Source organism: Octodon degus, unplaced genomic scaffold, assembly GCF_000260255.1.
Source record: "Octodon degus isolate 3935 unplaced genomic scaffold, OctDeg1.0 scaffold00255, whole genome shotgun sequence".
NCBI lineage: Eukaryota > Metazoa > Chordata > Mammalia > Rodentia > Octodontidae > Octodon > Octodon degus.
Window position 1 is genome coordinate 2,470,378 of NW_004524831.1, and position 18,561 is coordinate 2,488,938.

General features: G+C 37.3%; 1 protein-coding gene across 1 annotated transcript in view; it reads right to left on the reverse strand.

Annotated features, from left to right (window-relative positions):
* Positions 1–17,586, reverse strand: part of LOC101588341 (zinc finger protein 431-like) — a 32,887-nt gene extending 15,301 nt beyond the window's left edge. The window contains exon 1 of the mRNA XM_023706423.1: positions 17,465–17,586. Within this exon, the coding sequence (XP_023562191.1) occupies positions 17,465–17,467 (3 nt within the window). The 5' untranslated portion in view covers positions 17,468–17,586. The remainder of the gene's footprint in view (positions 1–17,464) is intronic.
* Between the last annotated feature and the right edge of the window lie 975 nt (positions 17,587–18,561).

The window sequence follows — 18,561 nt, forward strand, 5'->3', positions numbered from 1 at the left end:
GTCAAAATGGAGTAAAGACCTAAACATTAAAATGGAAACACCAACTATCCTGGAAGAGAAAGTAGGTAGAAATCTTGAAGACACAGGGAATGATAGACAGTTCATGAACAAAAATCAAATTACCCAGGAAATACTTGAAAGAATCAACAACTGGAACCTCTTCTTATTGAGAAGTTTTTGCACATCAAAGAAAGTCACCAACAAGTGAAAAGACAACCCATAAAACTGGAAAAAATCTTAACCAATAATCACACAAAGGTCTTCTGTTTAGAGTATATAAAGAACTAAAAATATTAGGGCTCCAAAATTTAAAGACCCAGTCCAAAAATGGGCATCTGAGATGAGTACACATTTCTCAGAGGAAGAAATACAAGAGGCAAATAAATACATGAAAAAATGCTCCATATCACTGGCCATTCGAGAAATGCAAATTAAAAGAACATCGTAATACCATCTCTCCCCAGAAAGAATGGCTATTATAAATAAATCAACTAATAACAAATGCTGGAGAAGCTGCAGGGGAAAAAAGTCACACTTCTCTAATGTTGGTGGGAATGTAGACTCATACAACCACTATGGAAATAAGTGTGGAGACTCCTCAAAAAAACTAGGGCTGGAAGTTTCATTCAATCTAGCTATTCCCTTTCTGGGTATTTTCCCAAAAGAACTGAAAACATGGTATCAGAATGATTTATGTGCACCCATGTTTATGGCAGCACAATTTGTCACAGCCAAATCTTGGAAACAAGTCAATGTCTGTCACCTGAGAAATAAATGAAAAAGAGATATTTTTATACAATTGAGTATTACCCAGCTATCAAGAAAGACAAACTCAAAGCCTTCATAGGTAAATGGATGCAACTAGAAGCTATCCTCATTAGTTAAATAAATCAGATCCACATGTGTAAATATCATGTAGTCTCCCTAGCGTAAGAACCCAAAGAAGAAATAACGCCTGAAAGTTATAACAGATACAGTAAAACTTATGGATCAAACAATGAAGATGAGAGAAAGGAGAAAATAGGTAAAAAGGCACGGGGAAAAACATGCAAATACATATACAAGATGGCTGACATGATTGTACTAAACTTTTCTATCGGGTTTCTGAAAATAGTTAGTATGTAGCATTTTCACCTTGACTGTATGCTGATATTTGTGAATTAAGCAACTACATCAAGGACAACAATGTGTAATACAAAAATCATGCTTGAATACTTGCCATCTTGGTCTTTTAAATGTGTTGTACCATTTCTACTGTCATATCAATTATCATTATACTCTTCAAAATATTTTTTTTAAAAAGACAAAAAGAAAAACAAGAGGAACAAGAACAAAAATTTAAGGTTTTTGGAAAACAAGCAGTAATATGCAATCATATGTCCAATGTTACATAACTATATCTGTTGATCTGAGCAACAGATTTGATGATAAAAATAATGTATCAACCATTGTTAATCAGCTATTCTTGTTCTGCAAATCTGTATTGTTGTATTATTTCTGTCATTGCACCTGATTTTTGTTCTTGCTTTTGTCTTTTACTTTTCAAGATGAAATAATAAAACATAATTTAACAAAAAAAATTACATCTGTTGCATGGCATAGTCCTTCCAGGCCGTCTTTACTAAAGGATCTCCACTGGATGGAAAGAGTTGATGCTGGAAGCCTGAATTATGTTGAGACTAAATTCAAATGCAAAGGCACACAACACAGCTCATCCACAGAAAACTAGGGAAATTTACTTTTCCCTCTTTATTCAATTTAGCGTGCAAGATTCTTGTTTGCTGTCAATGACATACAGGGTGGGTCATCTATTCTGGGTTAATGTCCTATAAGGCAGACATCCACAGAGAAACACTAAGCTTTACAAATGGGTTATACTTATGACTTCAAGAGTTCTATATGCTTTGTCTTCCAGCAGATTACGAGTGTCTCTTCTAATACTTAGATATGTGATTTCAAGTTGTTCATATGTTAGGCTGGTAGTAACTTGAAGGTCCACAGTAAAAGCATTTTAAACAAGGAAGAATTCAAAATAAGCTGATTTGAATATGCCTTGATAGTTTACATAGAGGAGCCAAAAATCCCATTAGATGGTATTTACAAATAACAAACAAACTCAGTAAAGTGAAAGGACTCAAACTAAATAACCTAAAATAAATAGGATTCATACAGAGAATGAACTCACTAAGAAATGTGAAAAACTGTATTCAAAATAGGAAAAAAAAACCCTAAAACATTAAATACCTCAAGTAACCTAACCAATGAAGTGAAAGACCTGCTTAGTGAAAAATATACTTCCTCAGAAAAAGATCAAAGATATTAGAAATTGGAAATGTCCTTCAAAATAGAGATAACATCACCAAAATGGGCATATTAACAAAATGACAAAAGATTTAACTCAACCTCCCTAACATGCCATCAATTCTATTTTCACAGAAAATACAATTCTATTTACAATTAATATTATATTGTCTTTTATGGGTAGGCCAGATAGTTCAGCATAATAAAGTGTCTGCTGAAGCAGCCCCAGGGGCCATGGGTTCGATTCAGGGCCTATTGTGCTGGCCCCGCCCGTGGGGCATAATGAGAGGGCCATTGAGACTGGGCATGGTAGCGCATGCCTGTAATCTCAGCACTTGGGAGGTTGCAAACAGAAGAATCACTAGAAGTCCAATCTGTATAGTGAAACCCTGTAGACCCTGTACTAAATACATTTTTTTTTAAATGTCATTTATAATCAGACGGCAGCTAGGTAGTATCCTGATTTCATATTTTTTGTAAATACAAAATTAGAAGTTTTCAACGGCTGACAGCTGGTTATGTTTTTTAGAAAACACAATTAGACTAACTCATTAACAGTAGCTTCATGCTTTTCCTTAATAGTACCAGATCACTGACTCACCCTTTTACCCTTTTAAAAAAGACTAGAAGGTTGGCCATGCATTACATATCAGTCTGCAGTGACCTCCAGTAATCCATGTGTATTTCAAGGAACAACAACTTTGGAATGTTTTTCAGACAAGGAATGAAAGAAAGGCTTGATCACTTTGCAAGACCCTACTCACGTGGCTGAGAAATCAACTACCACAAGTTTATCTCCCATGACTTGCCCAAAAGCCTCTTTGCTAACAATCTGCTGCACCATTCTGGCTGCTGAGGCCCTAATGAGCTATGGAAGCAAGAGACAGAAGGGGATTGAAGGTACAGGATGCAGCTCAGCAAACACAATTCTAAAATGTAACAATTCTAAGCTTTTTATGGAAAGAAGCCACTGAGCACAGTTCAAGAAGTCCTGTGCAACATTAAGCCAGTATGCATTTTACATACAAACTTCTAGTTCTAGTCCAAGGTCACAGCAGTAAAAACATCATGTTTCTGTCACACAAGCAATCATATGCAACAATGGATTAGAAAAGATAGAAAATACAAGTCAAGCACATTCAGACAGCTGAGCTTTACAAATTTTATATTTACTAGTACATCTTTGCAGTAGGTAAAGAATAACACTGCAGGGACTGGCAGATGTACAGATCAGATCTTAATTACTGTTTCATCTCCTTTCTCTCACTTCCTCACTTCCCCCTCTATCCTAGTGCACTTACCTAGCTCCCTGCATATTATCTTTTTCTTTGTTCCTTAGTTTAGAGTTGGTGTTTTTGATGAAAGAGAAATCAAATGATACCTAAGCTTCTGTGTTGGATTTATTAAATTTATCATTAGGGCCTCTAAGTGCATCCATTTTCCTAAATATAACATATTTATCCATATTTATGGCAGTGTAACATTGCAATTTTTTTCTACATTTTCCTGTTGATGAACATGTAAGCCACTACCAAGATATAGCTACTGTGAGTACAGCTGGTATGTGCACAGGTGTTTTAGTTTTTTTGAGGACTCTCCATAATGATTTCTGTAGTGGGTCTTCTATATTATACTCCCAACAACAATTTAGAAGGGTTCTATTCCCCTATAGAATCAAGAGCACTTGTCAATTTTTTTTTTTTTTTTTTTTTTTTTTAGTTTTAGTTTTAGGGAAGGGTCTACAGGGTGTTCAGAGTCTCAAAACTAGATTGGACTCGTAGTGATCTGCCTGTTCACAGTCTCCCAAGAGCTGGGATTACAGGCCTGCACCACCACGCCCAGTCTCAATTGCCATCTCAGCATGCCTCAGGGGCAGGGCAAGCACAGCAGACCCAGGGATCAAACACCTGGTCCCTCACCTGCTTGCAGGTGCTTTAATCTGCTGAGCTATTACGCCAGCTCTGTTTAATTTTTTTATTATTTTTTTAAATATTTTTATTGAGACACAAATAGTAATGATAGTTTAAAAATGGATTAGTAGGACAGTTTCAATAATACATTGCATATTGTTATCTTAGTGGTTATTCACTGTACAAGATGCAGACATGATATCCTGTCCACAAACACTATTAGAACAAATCTTTTCATCCACTGAATTAAGGAAAAGTAGCTGTAAAGCTATCCTAACTATTTTGAATACAAAGATACAAAAGGATCCTTCATTTGTATCCCCTTTTTTGGTTTAGTTTTGTCAGAGAAGGGTATTCCACTGTCATTGATATATTGTAGGTGAGTGAATTCAGCAAAATATTCCAATGTAGTCCAGTAGTTCATAATAGTAGTGGGTTAGTCACAGGACTGGCAATGTTGAGCCTTTTACAGCTCAGCATATTAATATGGTTTTACTTTTTATACCTCATTTTTATACTTTTGTGCTGGATGGTTAAGACCAAGATTAAACAAGATCTATATAACAAGAAGTGTAATTTTGTATCTGATAAGGTTAGTCAAGTACCTTTAGGATTTATCCTAAAACCCTGTACCGCACTTTGTAGACCCTTTGTCAGTCTCAGCCATGTAGATGAGTCATGACCAATTTGCTCTCTGTGAAAGCCCGAGGGAATGTTTTCTCCCCATGTGACTCTTCTTAGGCTCACTCTACATCATCAATCACTTTCCTCTGTGACCCTATAATCTCCTTGATCAGAAAATTTGGGACACAACTGAGTTACATGATGTTACAGTGTAGGTTTTCCTATGTCCTGAGTCTTCACTGACCTTGAAAGGCTAGGGCCAAAATATTGGCTGTCCTTGCAGCCCTTCTTTTTCTCTAATTTTTGGTCTGCAAACTTAAGTTGTTAACCCATCAGAAGAGAAGCTTATTATTACCCTACAACACATGCAGTTGGGTTTAACTTCACTATCTGTCTGAATATCAAACATCTTAGGAATAACATGGAACAGGTATTTTCCATCAGGTGCTGATATGTTAAACTTTAAGTCTCTACAGAATATGAAGAAAAAAATTTAAAAATAAACATTTTAAAATATGAATAAACAACTTCATATTTTCACAAAGAAATTTAGAAATCTATCCATATACAGCATTGCATCAGGACAGTCCTGTGACATTTGTTTCTTGTCTCTTTTTTTCATTTTTTACCCTTTTTCTTTACATAAACATTCACTTGAGAGACAGTAGGGCAGTAATTGGTATGTCATAACAAGTAGTACATATTTAGAAGACCACAATGACAGGCATTGTAAGCATGACCCTACTATTACACACTGCTATCTTCAGTGCAGTTGCTTAGTTCACAGGTATCAGTATACACAGTTAGTCAGGGTGAGAATCCTACCAATTAACTGCTAGTTTCAAAAACCTGCTGATATTTCTCAGGATCACTGCTCTACCCATCTTGTGTGTATAAATGTATGGCTTTGCCCCTGTCCTGTTTCCCAGCTTTCTACTTGCCTTCTCTTCGTTGTCTAATCCTCAAGTTCTCAATTTCCTTTTAATTGTGTTATACCTTTCTATTTGTATTTCTTCTTTTGAGTTCTCATACTAGGGAAACTATATGATATTTACACATGTGGGTGTGGTTAATTTCACTTATGAGTATATCTTCAAGTGGCATCCACTTATATATACATGCTTCAAGTTTGTTTGATTTTAATAGCCATTTTGTAACAAAATGGAATCTCTGTTGTTTCAGTTTCTTTCTGTAATAGTCAGATACATTGAACATCTTTATTGTGTTTACTGTTCATTTCAGTCATCCACATTTGCATGGGATTTCTTTTTCTGGTGGGGGGAGGTATTACCTACTTTTTCACTTCTTTATATATTCTGAGTATTAGTTCTCCTTTAGAGAAAAAGATAGCAATGTTTTCTCTGATTCCATAGATGTTTCTTTATTGTTTCTTTACTGAGCAGACTTTTTGATTTTATATGACTGCATTTGTTGCTTCCTGATGTTACTTAGTATATAATTGGTATACTGCTCAGAAAGTGCCTACCCATTTCTATGGCTTCAAGCGTTTTATTGATTCTAACTTTCAAAAGATTGTTTCTGATTTAACAGTTTTAATCCACTTTTAGTTTAGCACATGGTGTGAGAAATGGGTCTAGATTGAATCTTCTGCATGTCACTAGCTATTTTTCCCAGTGACATTTGCTAAAGAGGGTATCTGTACTCTAGCACATGATTTTGGCCCAATTGTGAAAAATGAGCAGCTCATCTTTTGTTTTTGTTTTTTTTCTACATCATGTTCACTGTTCTTCTGGTCCACACATCTCTGTTTTTAACAATGCCATGCTATTTGGATTGCAGTACTTTAGGAATATAACATTAAGTTTGGGATTTTGGTACCTTCTGCTTTGACCCTGATATCAGGAATTTTTAGTTACCTGAGTTTCTTTTGATATCATATGAATTTTAAGACTGTTTTCTATAGATCTGTAAACAATGCTATTTGCATTTTGATTTAGTGGTATTAAATATATACATCAGCTGTAGAACTCTGTCCATTAAAAAAAAATTGTTCTATCCATCCAGGAACAGAAGATACCTTTTCTTTTTCTTTCTCTTTTTTTTTTTTTTTTTTTTTTAGTACCAGAAATTGAACTCAAGACACTGTGCATGCCAGGGAGTTGCTTATTCTACTGGACTAGCTCCCCAGCCCTAACTTTTCAATATTTGATCTCATATTCAACATTGTTTTCAGAGTACTGTAGTTTAAGTCATAGTGGCTTTTCACTTCTTTGATTAGGCTAATTAATAAACATTAAATTATTGTTGATATTCTGAACATTATTTTTTCATGATAAGTTACACAGAGAATTCATTAATGGTATACAGGAATGTCCTTGCTTTCAGTGTACTGTCTTTATGTCCTTCTGTATTATGGAATTTTATTGTTAATTATAGAAGACTTTTGATTGAATTTTTGACAGAGAGATAAATGTTCCATATGAAGAAGGCAATACATTATTTGTCAGCTTGAGGGAGTCTCAAAATAGCAGCCAAATATAGGAACAGACAAGGACAATGAAACAGCATTTCAGATCACACTCAGGGTGAGTAAAATTTCTTTTCACTACAAAAACAATTAATAAGGAAAAATGCGACAAACAAAATAGGGAATTACATCAGATGTACACAAGGCAATGTGCAAAACTACAACCTTTACTCTGATTTCCATAAGTGAATACATTCTGGGACGCATCAGCCAGTGTGGCTAGTGAACACACGGAAACACTGAGGTAGGCAAAGAGGCATATAGTAGGCACAGCTCACAACAGCAGCAAGGGCTGATCTTTGAGGGTAGAAACTTAACATCAGAAAGAAGCACCAGAAGGAATCTTTGTTCATTTGTTCACCATGTCATGACTCTGTGGACCTTCAGACTTATTTACATCACATGTAAAACAAATAACTTACTACTTTTAAATTGTTCTTTGATTCCTCAGATGCAAAGATTTTCTGCACTTGGTATCAAAGAAGAAAATCACAATTTTATTGTTATATCATAAAAATAAGTTCTTGAGGTAGCTTCCAAATAATTCAAACATTTTGCTGCAAATAAGCACAAAAGAAATTCCAGGGAGAATCTTGCTTTGTGACAGTTCACAAGGAAACCCACACTCAAGATTAAACAGTTCTTCATCTTCCACAGCATGTTCAATTCTCAACAAAGAGCAACACCGACAGAAACTTGAAGTATGAACTATATGCCTTTTACAAAATTATCTTCTAATTTCGAGTTACTTGCTGAAAAGTGAGCAATTCCTTAACAAAAGAGGCTATAATTCAATACACCACTCAGACAAACTCAGAATTAAGTACATTTAAGGTGCTCCTAGAGTAACTGCTGTCCAAGGCATGTACTGTTGTATTTATTATAAATCATCATACTGAAGTTATGAGGGGTAACACACTGAAGGGCCTTGATAAAAGGATCCATGATTCTAATTTTTAAGGAATTATAATAGTAACAGATCTCTGTTACAGAATCTGCAAGAGTACAATATTTTTGGGGCAGCAAGATAGCTCAGTGGACTAAGTACCTGCTTAGACTAGCACAGAGACTGGGATTTGATCCCTGGTACCACATGTCCTTCCAGGCCTGCCCTTGCCCACAGGCCTGCTGAGCAGGCCACTGAGTCCAGGCATGGTAGCACATGCCCGTAAGCTCAGTGCTGGGGCGGCTGAAAACCGGAGAATCGCTATGAATCTGAGCTGCGTAGTGAGACCCTGTACCAAATACATTACAAAAACAAAGTCTAATATTTAAAAAAAAAAATTAATCTCAAATTCACAGAAAGACTTCTAGGATAGCTTTTAGAGTTACCCTATTATATTTGCAACACACAGAAATTACAAATTTGATAGGAAAATCGACTAACGACTTTAACCAAGCACAGTGTCCTTGGCAGATAAGGAATCATGATAATAAATCCACCCCTGCTGGGTTTGGTCACAGATATTGGTAACAACACCAGTCTGTGTGACTGAAGGAAGGTCACAGGATCTACCCTAGATCCCAGTCTGACAAAATAGTGATGCCCAGTTTCACTATTTAAAAATTAATAACAATTTTGAAATGTACCTCAGAGCAGAGGTTGCGTGTTCAGTGTACAATCACACACACACACACACACACACACACACATGTGCAGGCATGCATGCATGTGCATGTGTTCAAACCTTACAATATTTTCTATGGTGAAGAAGTTCCTTTCCCATTATACAAAATTATATTATTCAGTTTTAACCAAAAACAGGGACACAATTTTGGGACCTCTAATTTTGCCTCAAGAATGATCAGGAGAATTTATTGGTAACAAGATTTATCAACATAATTTTTATCTAAGTTTCTGAGCTGAGGAGAGAACTTGGTTATTTAAGCTCCTGCCTGGCAAGCACAAGGACCTGCATTTGATCCCTGGTACCACACGCCATGCCAGCCCTGCGTTGCAGGTGCGCTATGCTGGCCACTAAAATGGGGCGTGGTGGTGCATGCCTGTAATCTCAGTGCTGGGGAGGCTGAGACAGGAAGATCACTATGAGTCTGAGCTGCATAGTGAGATCTGTACCAAATAAATACATAAATATTTAACTTTCTGTCTTTACTTCAGGCCTCTATTATTTAACTTAATTTCAACCAGTGTGTGTACAACCCCTCCTTTAATGTCTGCATAGGAACATTCTGACATCAAGAGAAAACTTTGGTTTCTTTAGGATCTAATTTTCCTATCTTCAATCATCCTCTCTTACTGCATTCTATTTATATCTCTTTTGTCCTTCTTACATAGAAAACCTGCTTATGTTTAACATTTATATGCTTGTAACCCTACTTTTGAGTTTTTAGTCTATGCACTACTACTTTTATACACATTCTTGCTTTAAACTTTATTAGATTTTTAAAAATAAAATTCTAGTGTCCAAATGCTACAGCATGAGACATGGCCCTTACCTGTCATTCCATTCATACCCAAATCATCTAAGCCTATCAGTGCTCTATTCCAAAGACATTTTCATTGTTGGTTTAATGAGCAGCCAGCTCTAAAAGTTGTCTTATAGAGAAACACTTTCATTTTCCATTCCTAAATTGGTAATGTCCCTTCCAACACCCTGGGATCCTAAACTCTATGGAGATAGAGTGATTGGTGGCATTGCTCTGAATGTAACATAAGCATTTAAGCCTGCTTGGGAAGTACTCTACCATTTAGTTGCATCACCAGGAATCTTAAACCTTCTCTCTGACACCCCTCATCTTTACGAACACCCTATAACTTGGAACTGTGTGGAAATACATAGAAATTTAGCAATTTATTGACATTACAATGAAGTACAAGATTGAGGAGATAATTTGTTGGAAGTACTGTATCCTAAACTTTTTTCCAATTTATCATTGCCAGCTATGTGCCTTTTTCCTATCCCTGGAACAAAATATTCCACACTCATGACTTAAGAGACTTACGTTGGTTCAAATACTCACATTAAGGAAAAACAATTCGTACAGGAAGCACTGCAGTGGAAAAGCTGCTCGGCCAGCACAGCAAGAAGAAAAGATAAATGGCAAGAGCTGCAGACAGGAACACAAGTTTCCAACACATGGCCCCAATGAACAACTTTCAGCCAGGCTCCACCACCATTCAGCACACTCATCTACTGAACTTATCAGTGGATGAGTCAACTGAAAACTGTGAAGCCTCAATAATGCTATCAAATTCCAGAACGCCCCCCCCCAAAAAAGGAAAAAACAAGAAGGGGAAAAATTAAGACATACACCACAACACAAGGTCTGCTGTTAGAAGAGTCAAGGGACATAAGATAAAGCAGTGCTGCTGAATTACCAACACTGCATGTGAGTCAGCAGATCCACCAAAACTGTCTAGTTGTCAGTGCATACTGCAATGAGAAGTGACGCAGCAGGTGCTCAGCTGCCTGAGACAGTGCACTGGACATGCTTGATTTGCCTCATTTTCATAGCACAGGATGCTGAGATCCTGACAGGTTCTCAGTCTCACCCCAAGAGTCAGAAAAGAACAAGGACATAAAAGCAGCAGTTGACATAGGGGAATCAGGCTCCACAGTTAAAGCAGAGATGTCCAGATCCTGCAAAGGCTGCTTTTGTTCACATCGAACTGACCTTAGGCCCCCAGCACAGCCCTACTCCTGTTCTCAGGTCACTGGTCCCTGCACATCACCAGGATTAGAGGTCTATCAAGGCCCTCACAGAACCAGTCAGTATGACTCAGCTAGGCTACCTTTGTGCAACACTGGGAGTTTCTGATGGGTTTCTGAGAGCCAATTTCTGCCTCTGGACATTGTGCCTGATTGGAGGCTCACACAGGACTAGCCACTCTTCACTGATGCACTGCTGCACCATTTACTGCCTTCTTAGTCTAAATTAAATAAGCAAATAGAGAAAATATATATTACCTCTCTGAGAGGATAACAATTGATAGACTACAACCCAAGCCCTTCCCAACACAGCCTTCCTCTCTGAATATGGATTTCATCCAAACTGAGTTTTAACATCGCTGAAACAGAATTTGCTCCAAGGTGTCCAGAGCTCCTACTGTCTTCTTACTGTACTCAAGTCACTCTTCCTATTTTCCTCTAAAAAAAATCAGTCCATAAATACACTCCTACACTTTCAGACTCTATATTCACATGAAGAAAACCCCTATACCTAAAGAAGAACTGGACTGCAAGTAAGGGTAACACACAACAGGAGAAGGAAAGGTTTAAAATTGTTAGCAGACAGAAGTATAAACGAGGCACTTGGCAACACTGTGCAGACTCTCCAACACTTTATCTCTTAATCTACTTATTTTTAACAAATAATATAAACTCATGCTAAAAAGGAAATATAATCAAGTACTAAGTAAAGAAACTGGCATATTACGTGAACACTATTTTGCAAAATGAATTAAGATGAAGGAAAAGGAAACATTTCAAATGTCTCAATGGGCAACCTACTTTACCCAAGATTACAAATAAGCCCTGAATTCTGAATATTGATCTTCTTATTCACCAGGAGGACCAGAAAGATTGTTGAAAAGTAGCACCACCTTCAGTCACTTCCAGGGTCACCTAAGTACTTAACATAACAAACCCTCTACCTGGGCAAGGGACATAGCTCAGTGGCACAGTGCCAGCCTGGCAAGCACGAAGTTCTGACTTGGATTCCTGGTACCAAAATTCATAAAAAGTAAGTTCTGTTATTGAGTCCTGTGACAGGCCATTTTGATAATCAGGCTGATTGGCTTGAGATGACAAGGACATTAGTAATGCACAGGTCTGGGTGAATGCCCAAAGCTCTAAACCATCTATACATGAGATTGTTTTTTCCCATCATGCTGCAGTTTGTTATAGACAATGGTCCTTCCAGAGCTGTTCTATGCACACAGAGGCCATAACAAGGATGATGTGCAGCCCAGGACGCAGCAAGTAATACACTGGCATACCTCTGCTCTTCAATGTGGGCTACTTCTTAAAGTAGCCTTAAACTGACCCTAAATTCCTATTGCTAAGCCCATATTATTAACCTACTTCAAATCAATATTAGTAAGTTCCATGAGACAAAGACTCTCAATCCACATTTTAAAGAAGTGCCACTGCTTTGCTTTTGTGTTTATACATGAAGTAGAACATATTGGGAGTTATTATGTATTATTAGAAAACAGATCTGTGGATTGCACTGCAGTAGTACAGTGCTTGTCTAGAATGCATGAAGCACTGGAAACCTCATACTATAATAATAAAAGCAAACAAAAAAGGCAGAAAACTTTTTATGACGCAATGCTGAGGTCCACTAATCAAGTATGAATTCACTACTTTTACTATGCATTGCTAATTCCCTTACCCTTCTAGTTGAATCTTGTCACATTATGCTGTGTCTAGGAATTTGAATGTTTTGTTTACCCTGTAAAAAGCTATCTCTTGACTCCCACACACTTTTATTCACCTATATCTAGTTGTGTCTTTCAAAACTACTTAGCTTTTAATTTCCTACCTTTTCAAAAATTGTACCTGCCCTAAGATTGAATCTTCCGGACGTTTAGTCACATCTTTCAATTTAAGTTCTTGTATTTGAAACTGTATTAGAAGACATATGGCAACAATTTAGAAGCATACAATAACTTTATTGTGACTTCTTTCTGGCCTCTTAGAGCACAGGAATTAGGAAAACACACATAGATTATCACATTATTGGGCCATAGTCTAGGGTTCTAAAATGTGTGAGATCTCTCAGTGAAAACTTAGTCTTTTGTAGGCTAATAATACGCTCAGAGGCTGTACAACCCAGGTAGCTTCTGCATAGCACATAACTGACATGAAGAAAGAGTAAGAAATTTTTAAAGGTAAAATTTTGAAAGCAATTTTGTTCAGTTATCCAGTGGTTGAAATGTCAAGTCTTTCCACTAGAGCTGGGAAAAGGGACAAGAAAAATGATAATGAGTCAATCACCAGACTCTAAGAGTTAATTAATTTGCACAAAACAAAAGTCTTCTCCACAAATCCCTAACCCAGGTTTTAAGCAAAACTGTAAAACTAACAAGCAAACATTGTGAGAATGCCTCTGTGGCCGTGCTAGGGAAAAGAAGTTGAGATTGGAACATAAATCTGACCAGCATAATATCTAGGCATTCTGGCTGAACTGCACAAACACACCTGTGAGTTCAGGCTTTGGATAATGTCAGAATTCAATGAAATTATTAGAGATATAGTTCCTGTATCCAAAGCTGAATAGCTTATAGTAGGCACAGAAAGAAACAATGAGAGACATTTCCTATAAGAAGTACTATAATAAAACCAGTGCTGCTTAGCTTTTCTTGTGCCTGACTATCTGTGTCTTGACAATCGTCCATGCATGCTTTATGGCAACTCACCACATTTCAGGCTAAGCACACCAACACTATACAACTTTCCTGGGTCTACCCAAACACCTGTATTCCTCAGAATGTGTTCTTAAAAGCAGCTAGGACAAATTCTACACAATCAGACATCTATCGGGCCATGAAGTCATACTAAACCTCAATAATGCAGCAACCTAGTAAACTTTTCACAGAATTCACATAAGCTGATGGAGGCTTTCTTTACTATAGATCAATGGCATTTTTTGGTTATGGGGCTAATTAAATGAATTCACACAAATTACCTGCACGATTAAGCAGATTTTCATACAGTAACATATCCAAAACCAATAAATTATCCCCAGAAATGTTGGCACAGTGTAATATTATACAAATTGTATCTTAATATATTAAAAAAATTTGGCCCTCATATTGTCCTTTCTTATCTTGAAGCTCTTGAGTTTTCTCATTACTTTCACATCCTAGAACTTCCTAAACCAGCCCATGAAGACATGGCTTTTGGGACATACCACTCTTGGGGAGTGCACCGTAATTCAGTCTGCTTGAGCAATACAAGTAATGCACACAGCTTAACAATAAGACATATTAAAAATTAAGGAGCTAAAATGTGCCAATAGAGTCAACAGCCCACTACCACAATCTATTCTCTATTGGGAAACACAAATGTGCCTTTATTCTCATTTCAGCTGTGTGAAACAAGAATGTACCCACTTCCTTTATCAGGTGATTCACCAAGTACTACAATATAGTCCACAATATGTCCTCTGCATAGGAACTGCATACTTCCTAAATGTATGATAATAGAGTACATATACAGGCTTGGAACTTATTCAACATGAATAATTCCAGTGTAGAAAGGCAGATGATGAACCCAGGTTAAAGCAATAAGGAAGATTCCCATAATCAGCATAAATTAAACTAAACCTTGCACATGCTTGGGGTCTCATACTACTCAGTCCTGTGCCTCTTCAATGAAAATTTCCATCCTATGCCCTTGTCCTGGTGATATAATGTGAACAGAGAGGTACAATTCTTAATAATAATAATAATAACAAAGAAAAGAAAAAAAGAGTATTTTTCCCCTTTTCCAAATAGCATAACACTGCTCTCCTAATTTGGTTACTCTGGAAAAACTGATTAATATAGCATTCAAACCAATAAGCAATCTGGTTAGTGTCATTTTCTGCAGAGGACTGTATGAAGAGTTGAAGAAAGGAGGCTGCTACCTGAGTTGGAAAGAAAGAACATCTTCATCAGTCCAAAGGTAAATGAAGCTAAAATGTAGTAAACAGGCACAAATATACCAGATCAATCAAACATCACAACTATGCCTTGGATCCTTTAAACCTGCTCAACACATATACCTTGATCTGTAATTGGGGAAATTCATGCAATGTTCAAAGTCAAATTCATAACAAAATACTAAATACCTCATCTGATCTACTGAACACAGTACAGTGTAAATCCCTGTTTGTTTCACCCATGGGGTTCTGTTTCTGACAGAGGAGTGACTACTGCTATCTAGCACCATAAGAAAGTTATTGTACTGTATGCCATTAATGTGAAAATCGAGTAAATTTCAAAATTAAAAGGAAGACTTGTATGAAATAACTTTTCTTTTTCTCTTCATTACTAGAAACTTAGGGCCACATGCACATTGCACAAGTTAGTTTGGAGGGGAGAATCAGCCCAAAATTTTATTTCATTCTTAAAAAGGGCCTTTCTAGTTACCCAGGCTGGGCTTGATGATTTAATACTCTTGTCCAAGTTACCCAAGTAGCTGGAATTAAAGGCATGGAGCACCTTGCCTCAGTGATCTTTTCTTTACTCAAGCCCTAAAATGTTTTTTAAGCACTCCAATTTTAAGTTAGCAAGGTGACACAAGTTTCTGTTTCCAACAGTCAAGGAAACTATCAAAATTTATCCCAAGGCTGGGCAACTTAGTAAGATCTACTATAAAAATTTTAAAATATAAAACAGAAAGAAAGTAGAAAAAAATGGAATGATGAAACTCAGGACCAAATTCTTGAGTTCAGTCAAGGTACAATGAAAAAGATCAAACACACATTCAAATATTTTGTGCCCAACAGAACCACTTCTCATTCTACATCAGTGATAACATCCACCTTATTTTTAAACCTACAATAAACCAGTTTTAAACCAGTTTCCTAATTTCTAATTTTGCTTAAAAAATGATTAGGCGAAGTCATCAGTACCCACATAAGAAATATTTATCTATTATTAAGTTATCCTCCTTTCTTGAGGCCTTTGACCTTTGATCCAATCTCAGAACAAGCCAGCAAACAAACCATTTATTATCACTCTAAGAACTATGTAACTTTTCCCATTTATCTTTTTACTCCCTTTTGCTCTTGCATATTTAAAGTCTTTTCATTTTCTGTATTCCTATGCCTGCAGACCTTAACTATGGAAATTTATCATACTTTAGTACTTGTTTTATACAAATATTTCATTCAGTGTTTCAATTTTAAAAAACAGTATCTAGATACAATCCACAGACTATAAATGAGTTAGTTCAGATATGATGCCCCTGTCCCTTTCCAATCATACCAGGATCATATGTGCATGTCCAGTAGATACCAGAGTTCAATGCATATTGCAGTGTGAGTTTAATAGGCAGCCCCTTCCAGAAGTTGTCTTTAACATGAATGCTTCGTCCTCCCTTAGTAATACAGTATCATCATCTCCATCTTTCTCAGCACTCTAAGGAAACTCTCATTTAAATAGCCTAAATACAAAGAATATTTTACTCAGTTACCTTATAGATAAAGCCACCAGCTAGGAACATACCTAACACAAAGTTGGGAAATTAGCCACTTTGATAAGAATTTAAATGACAATAAACAATTACTTAGGACTTCAGATTGATTAAATTTTCTGTACAAGAGAGGATGCAACCCCCTCCATACCAAAAGGAGTGGAGCAATTCTCTACTAGGCTTCTGAATTTCCATTAATGTAAAATAGAAGATTCTGTGTTTCTCTACAATCCCAGCTTTTTTACACTGCATGCCAAGGTTAGAGAGCCTGAGTTGCACATGTTATTTTATTTTTTATTTTTTGCGGAACTGGGGATTGAACTCAGGCCCTTGCGCTTGCCAGGCGAGCGCATTTTCCACTGAGCCATCTCCCCAGCCCCCAACCACATGGTTGTTTTAAATCTACAGAAACATTTGTGATAGGCGGCCACTAAACAACTGATCATTTACTATATTTAGATAAGCAGCCACAAGGCCACTCACTCGGGAAACTTCTGGAAATCACGGAGCTATTCTTCCTATTATTTCCAATAAAGTCTCTTCTAACACCCTTTTCTTGGTTCTCAACCGCATTCCTTAATTTTCTGAGATGACGAGCTCTGTCCATGCAGTAAAAATACTGTCAGTAGAGGTATAACCCAATAAATTAAAGTGTTAAGTTTTTCATTGCTGAATACGAAACTCGGGCTTTCCCCCAAAGCTCCTGCTCTCTCCACAACTGTGGAGACAAAAGCTCTGCCTGTGGCTGACCAAAAAGTTATTCTGGAGGAGCAGTGTCACAGTACAGTGCCTGTGTGCTGGAGACCCAGAAATGACCCTGCCTGAGCAAAAGGGAAAATGTTTCAGATGAGGATGCGGCACCTCAGACCAGGACACCTCGGGTGTCTGGAGCTAAGCAGGGAGGCTGCAGACCGCCGCAGCTGGTACTGACCACTTCCGTCCAGAACGCGCCCTATTCCACCCTGTCCCCACCTCCCGTCCCATAACGTCACCATTGCGTAGCTTGAGGGTCTCCTAGGATCCTTCCAATGCAGCTTGCAGTCCGTAGAAGTGATAGAGAACGGCGGTCTCGTCAGCCTGCCTCTCTAAGCAACAAACTCACAGACAACACGGCGACGCCATGACACAGGAAGTGACGTCCTTGCTCGACCCACCTGATTGGGTAGTTCGCACAGCCCGCGCCTACGTTGTTGATTGGCTCCCGCTCTATTGCCCGACGGCTGAGCTGAAAATGACAAGAGAAAAAAAACCTTTTCCAGCAGGGGTGGAGCGTAGATGACAGATTTTAACCCAGGACATTCTGGAGCAGCTTGTCTCCTATGATATCAGTCTCACCTCGCATAAGGAACGCTTGTATTTAAGAGCTTTGCTCCTGACCTTCCAAAGTTCCTGCGATTTTCAGAACGAACTCAGGGGTCTCGTTCTGAAATGGTTCACAGATGTGCTCAGAAGGCTTCAGGGTCACTGTCCTTGGAAGAATCTCTCCTCTGATGTCGGAAAATATGAGTCTAGGCTAGTCCAGAACAGACTAGAATAGATGGAAGGTACGCTATTGAGAATGAGGTAGTTGATTCCTTTGGCAAGATTTTCACATTGTCTCTCAATCTACTCATTTTTATCCAAGCAAATGAATACATGCTAGTCAAGAGAAATACAACTATTGTGTAAATGAAAAAATTAGAGTGCTATGATAGCAATTTTCTGCAAAAGAATAAAGATATTCTGTTTCCCTCAGAGAAGCTTCAAATTTTATCCAGTTGTTTAAAAAAAAAAAAACTGAATTTTGAAGATAAATATTTTTAAGCATGAAGGCCTGATGCTTGAAATTATTGCTTGTTTTTATCAATTTTTAAAATAGTCCACTGCTGAAAACTTGAATTATGTCAATATTTTAGGTTAATTTTGTATATGGCAGATATAGGAATGCCTTTAGAATTCTATCTGTTCTCAGGAGGAATCGCCAGAATAACATTTTTACCAATTATGTTTCCCTAATCTACGTTCCATCCTTGATAATAATGATCTTACTTAGCTTGTGTTCTGGAATGCAATGTCTGCATTTATTGAGGTTCTTAGTTTTCCGCACATG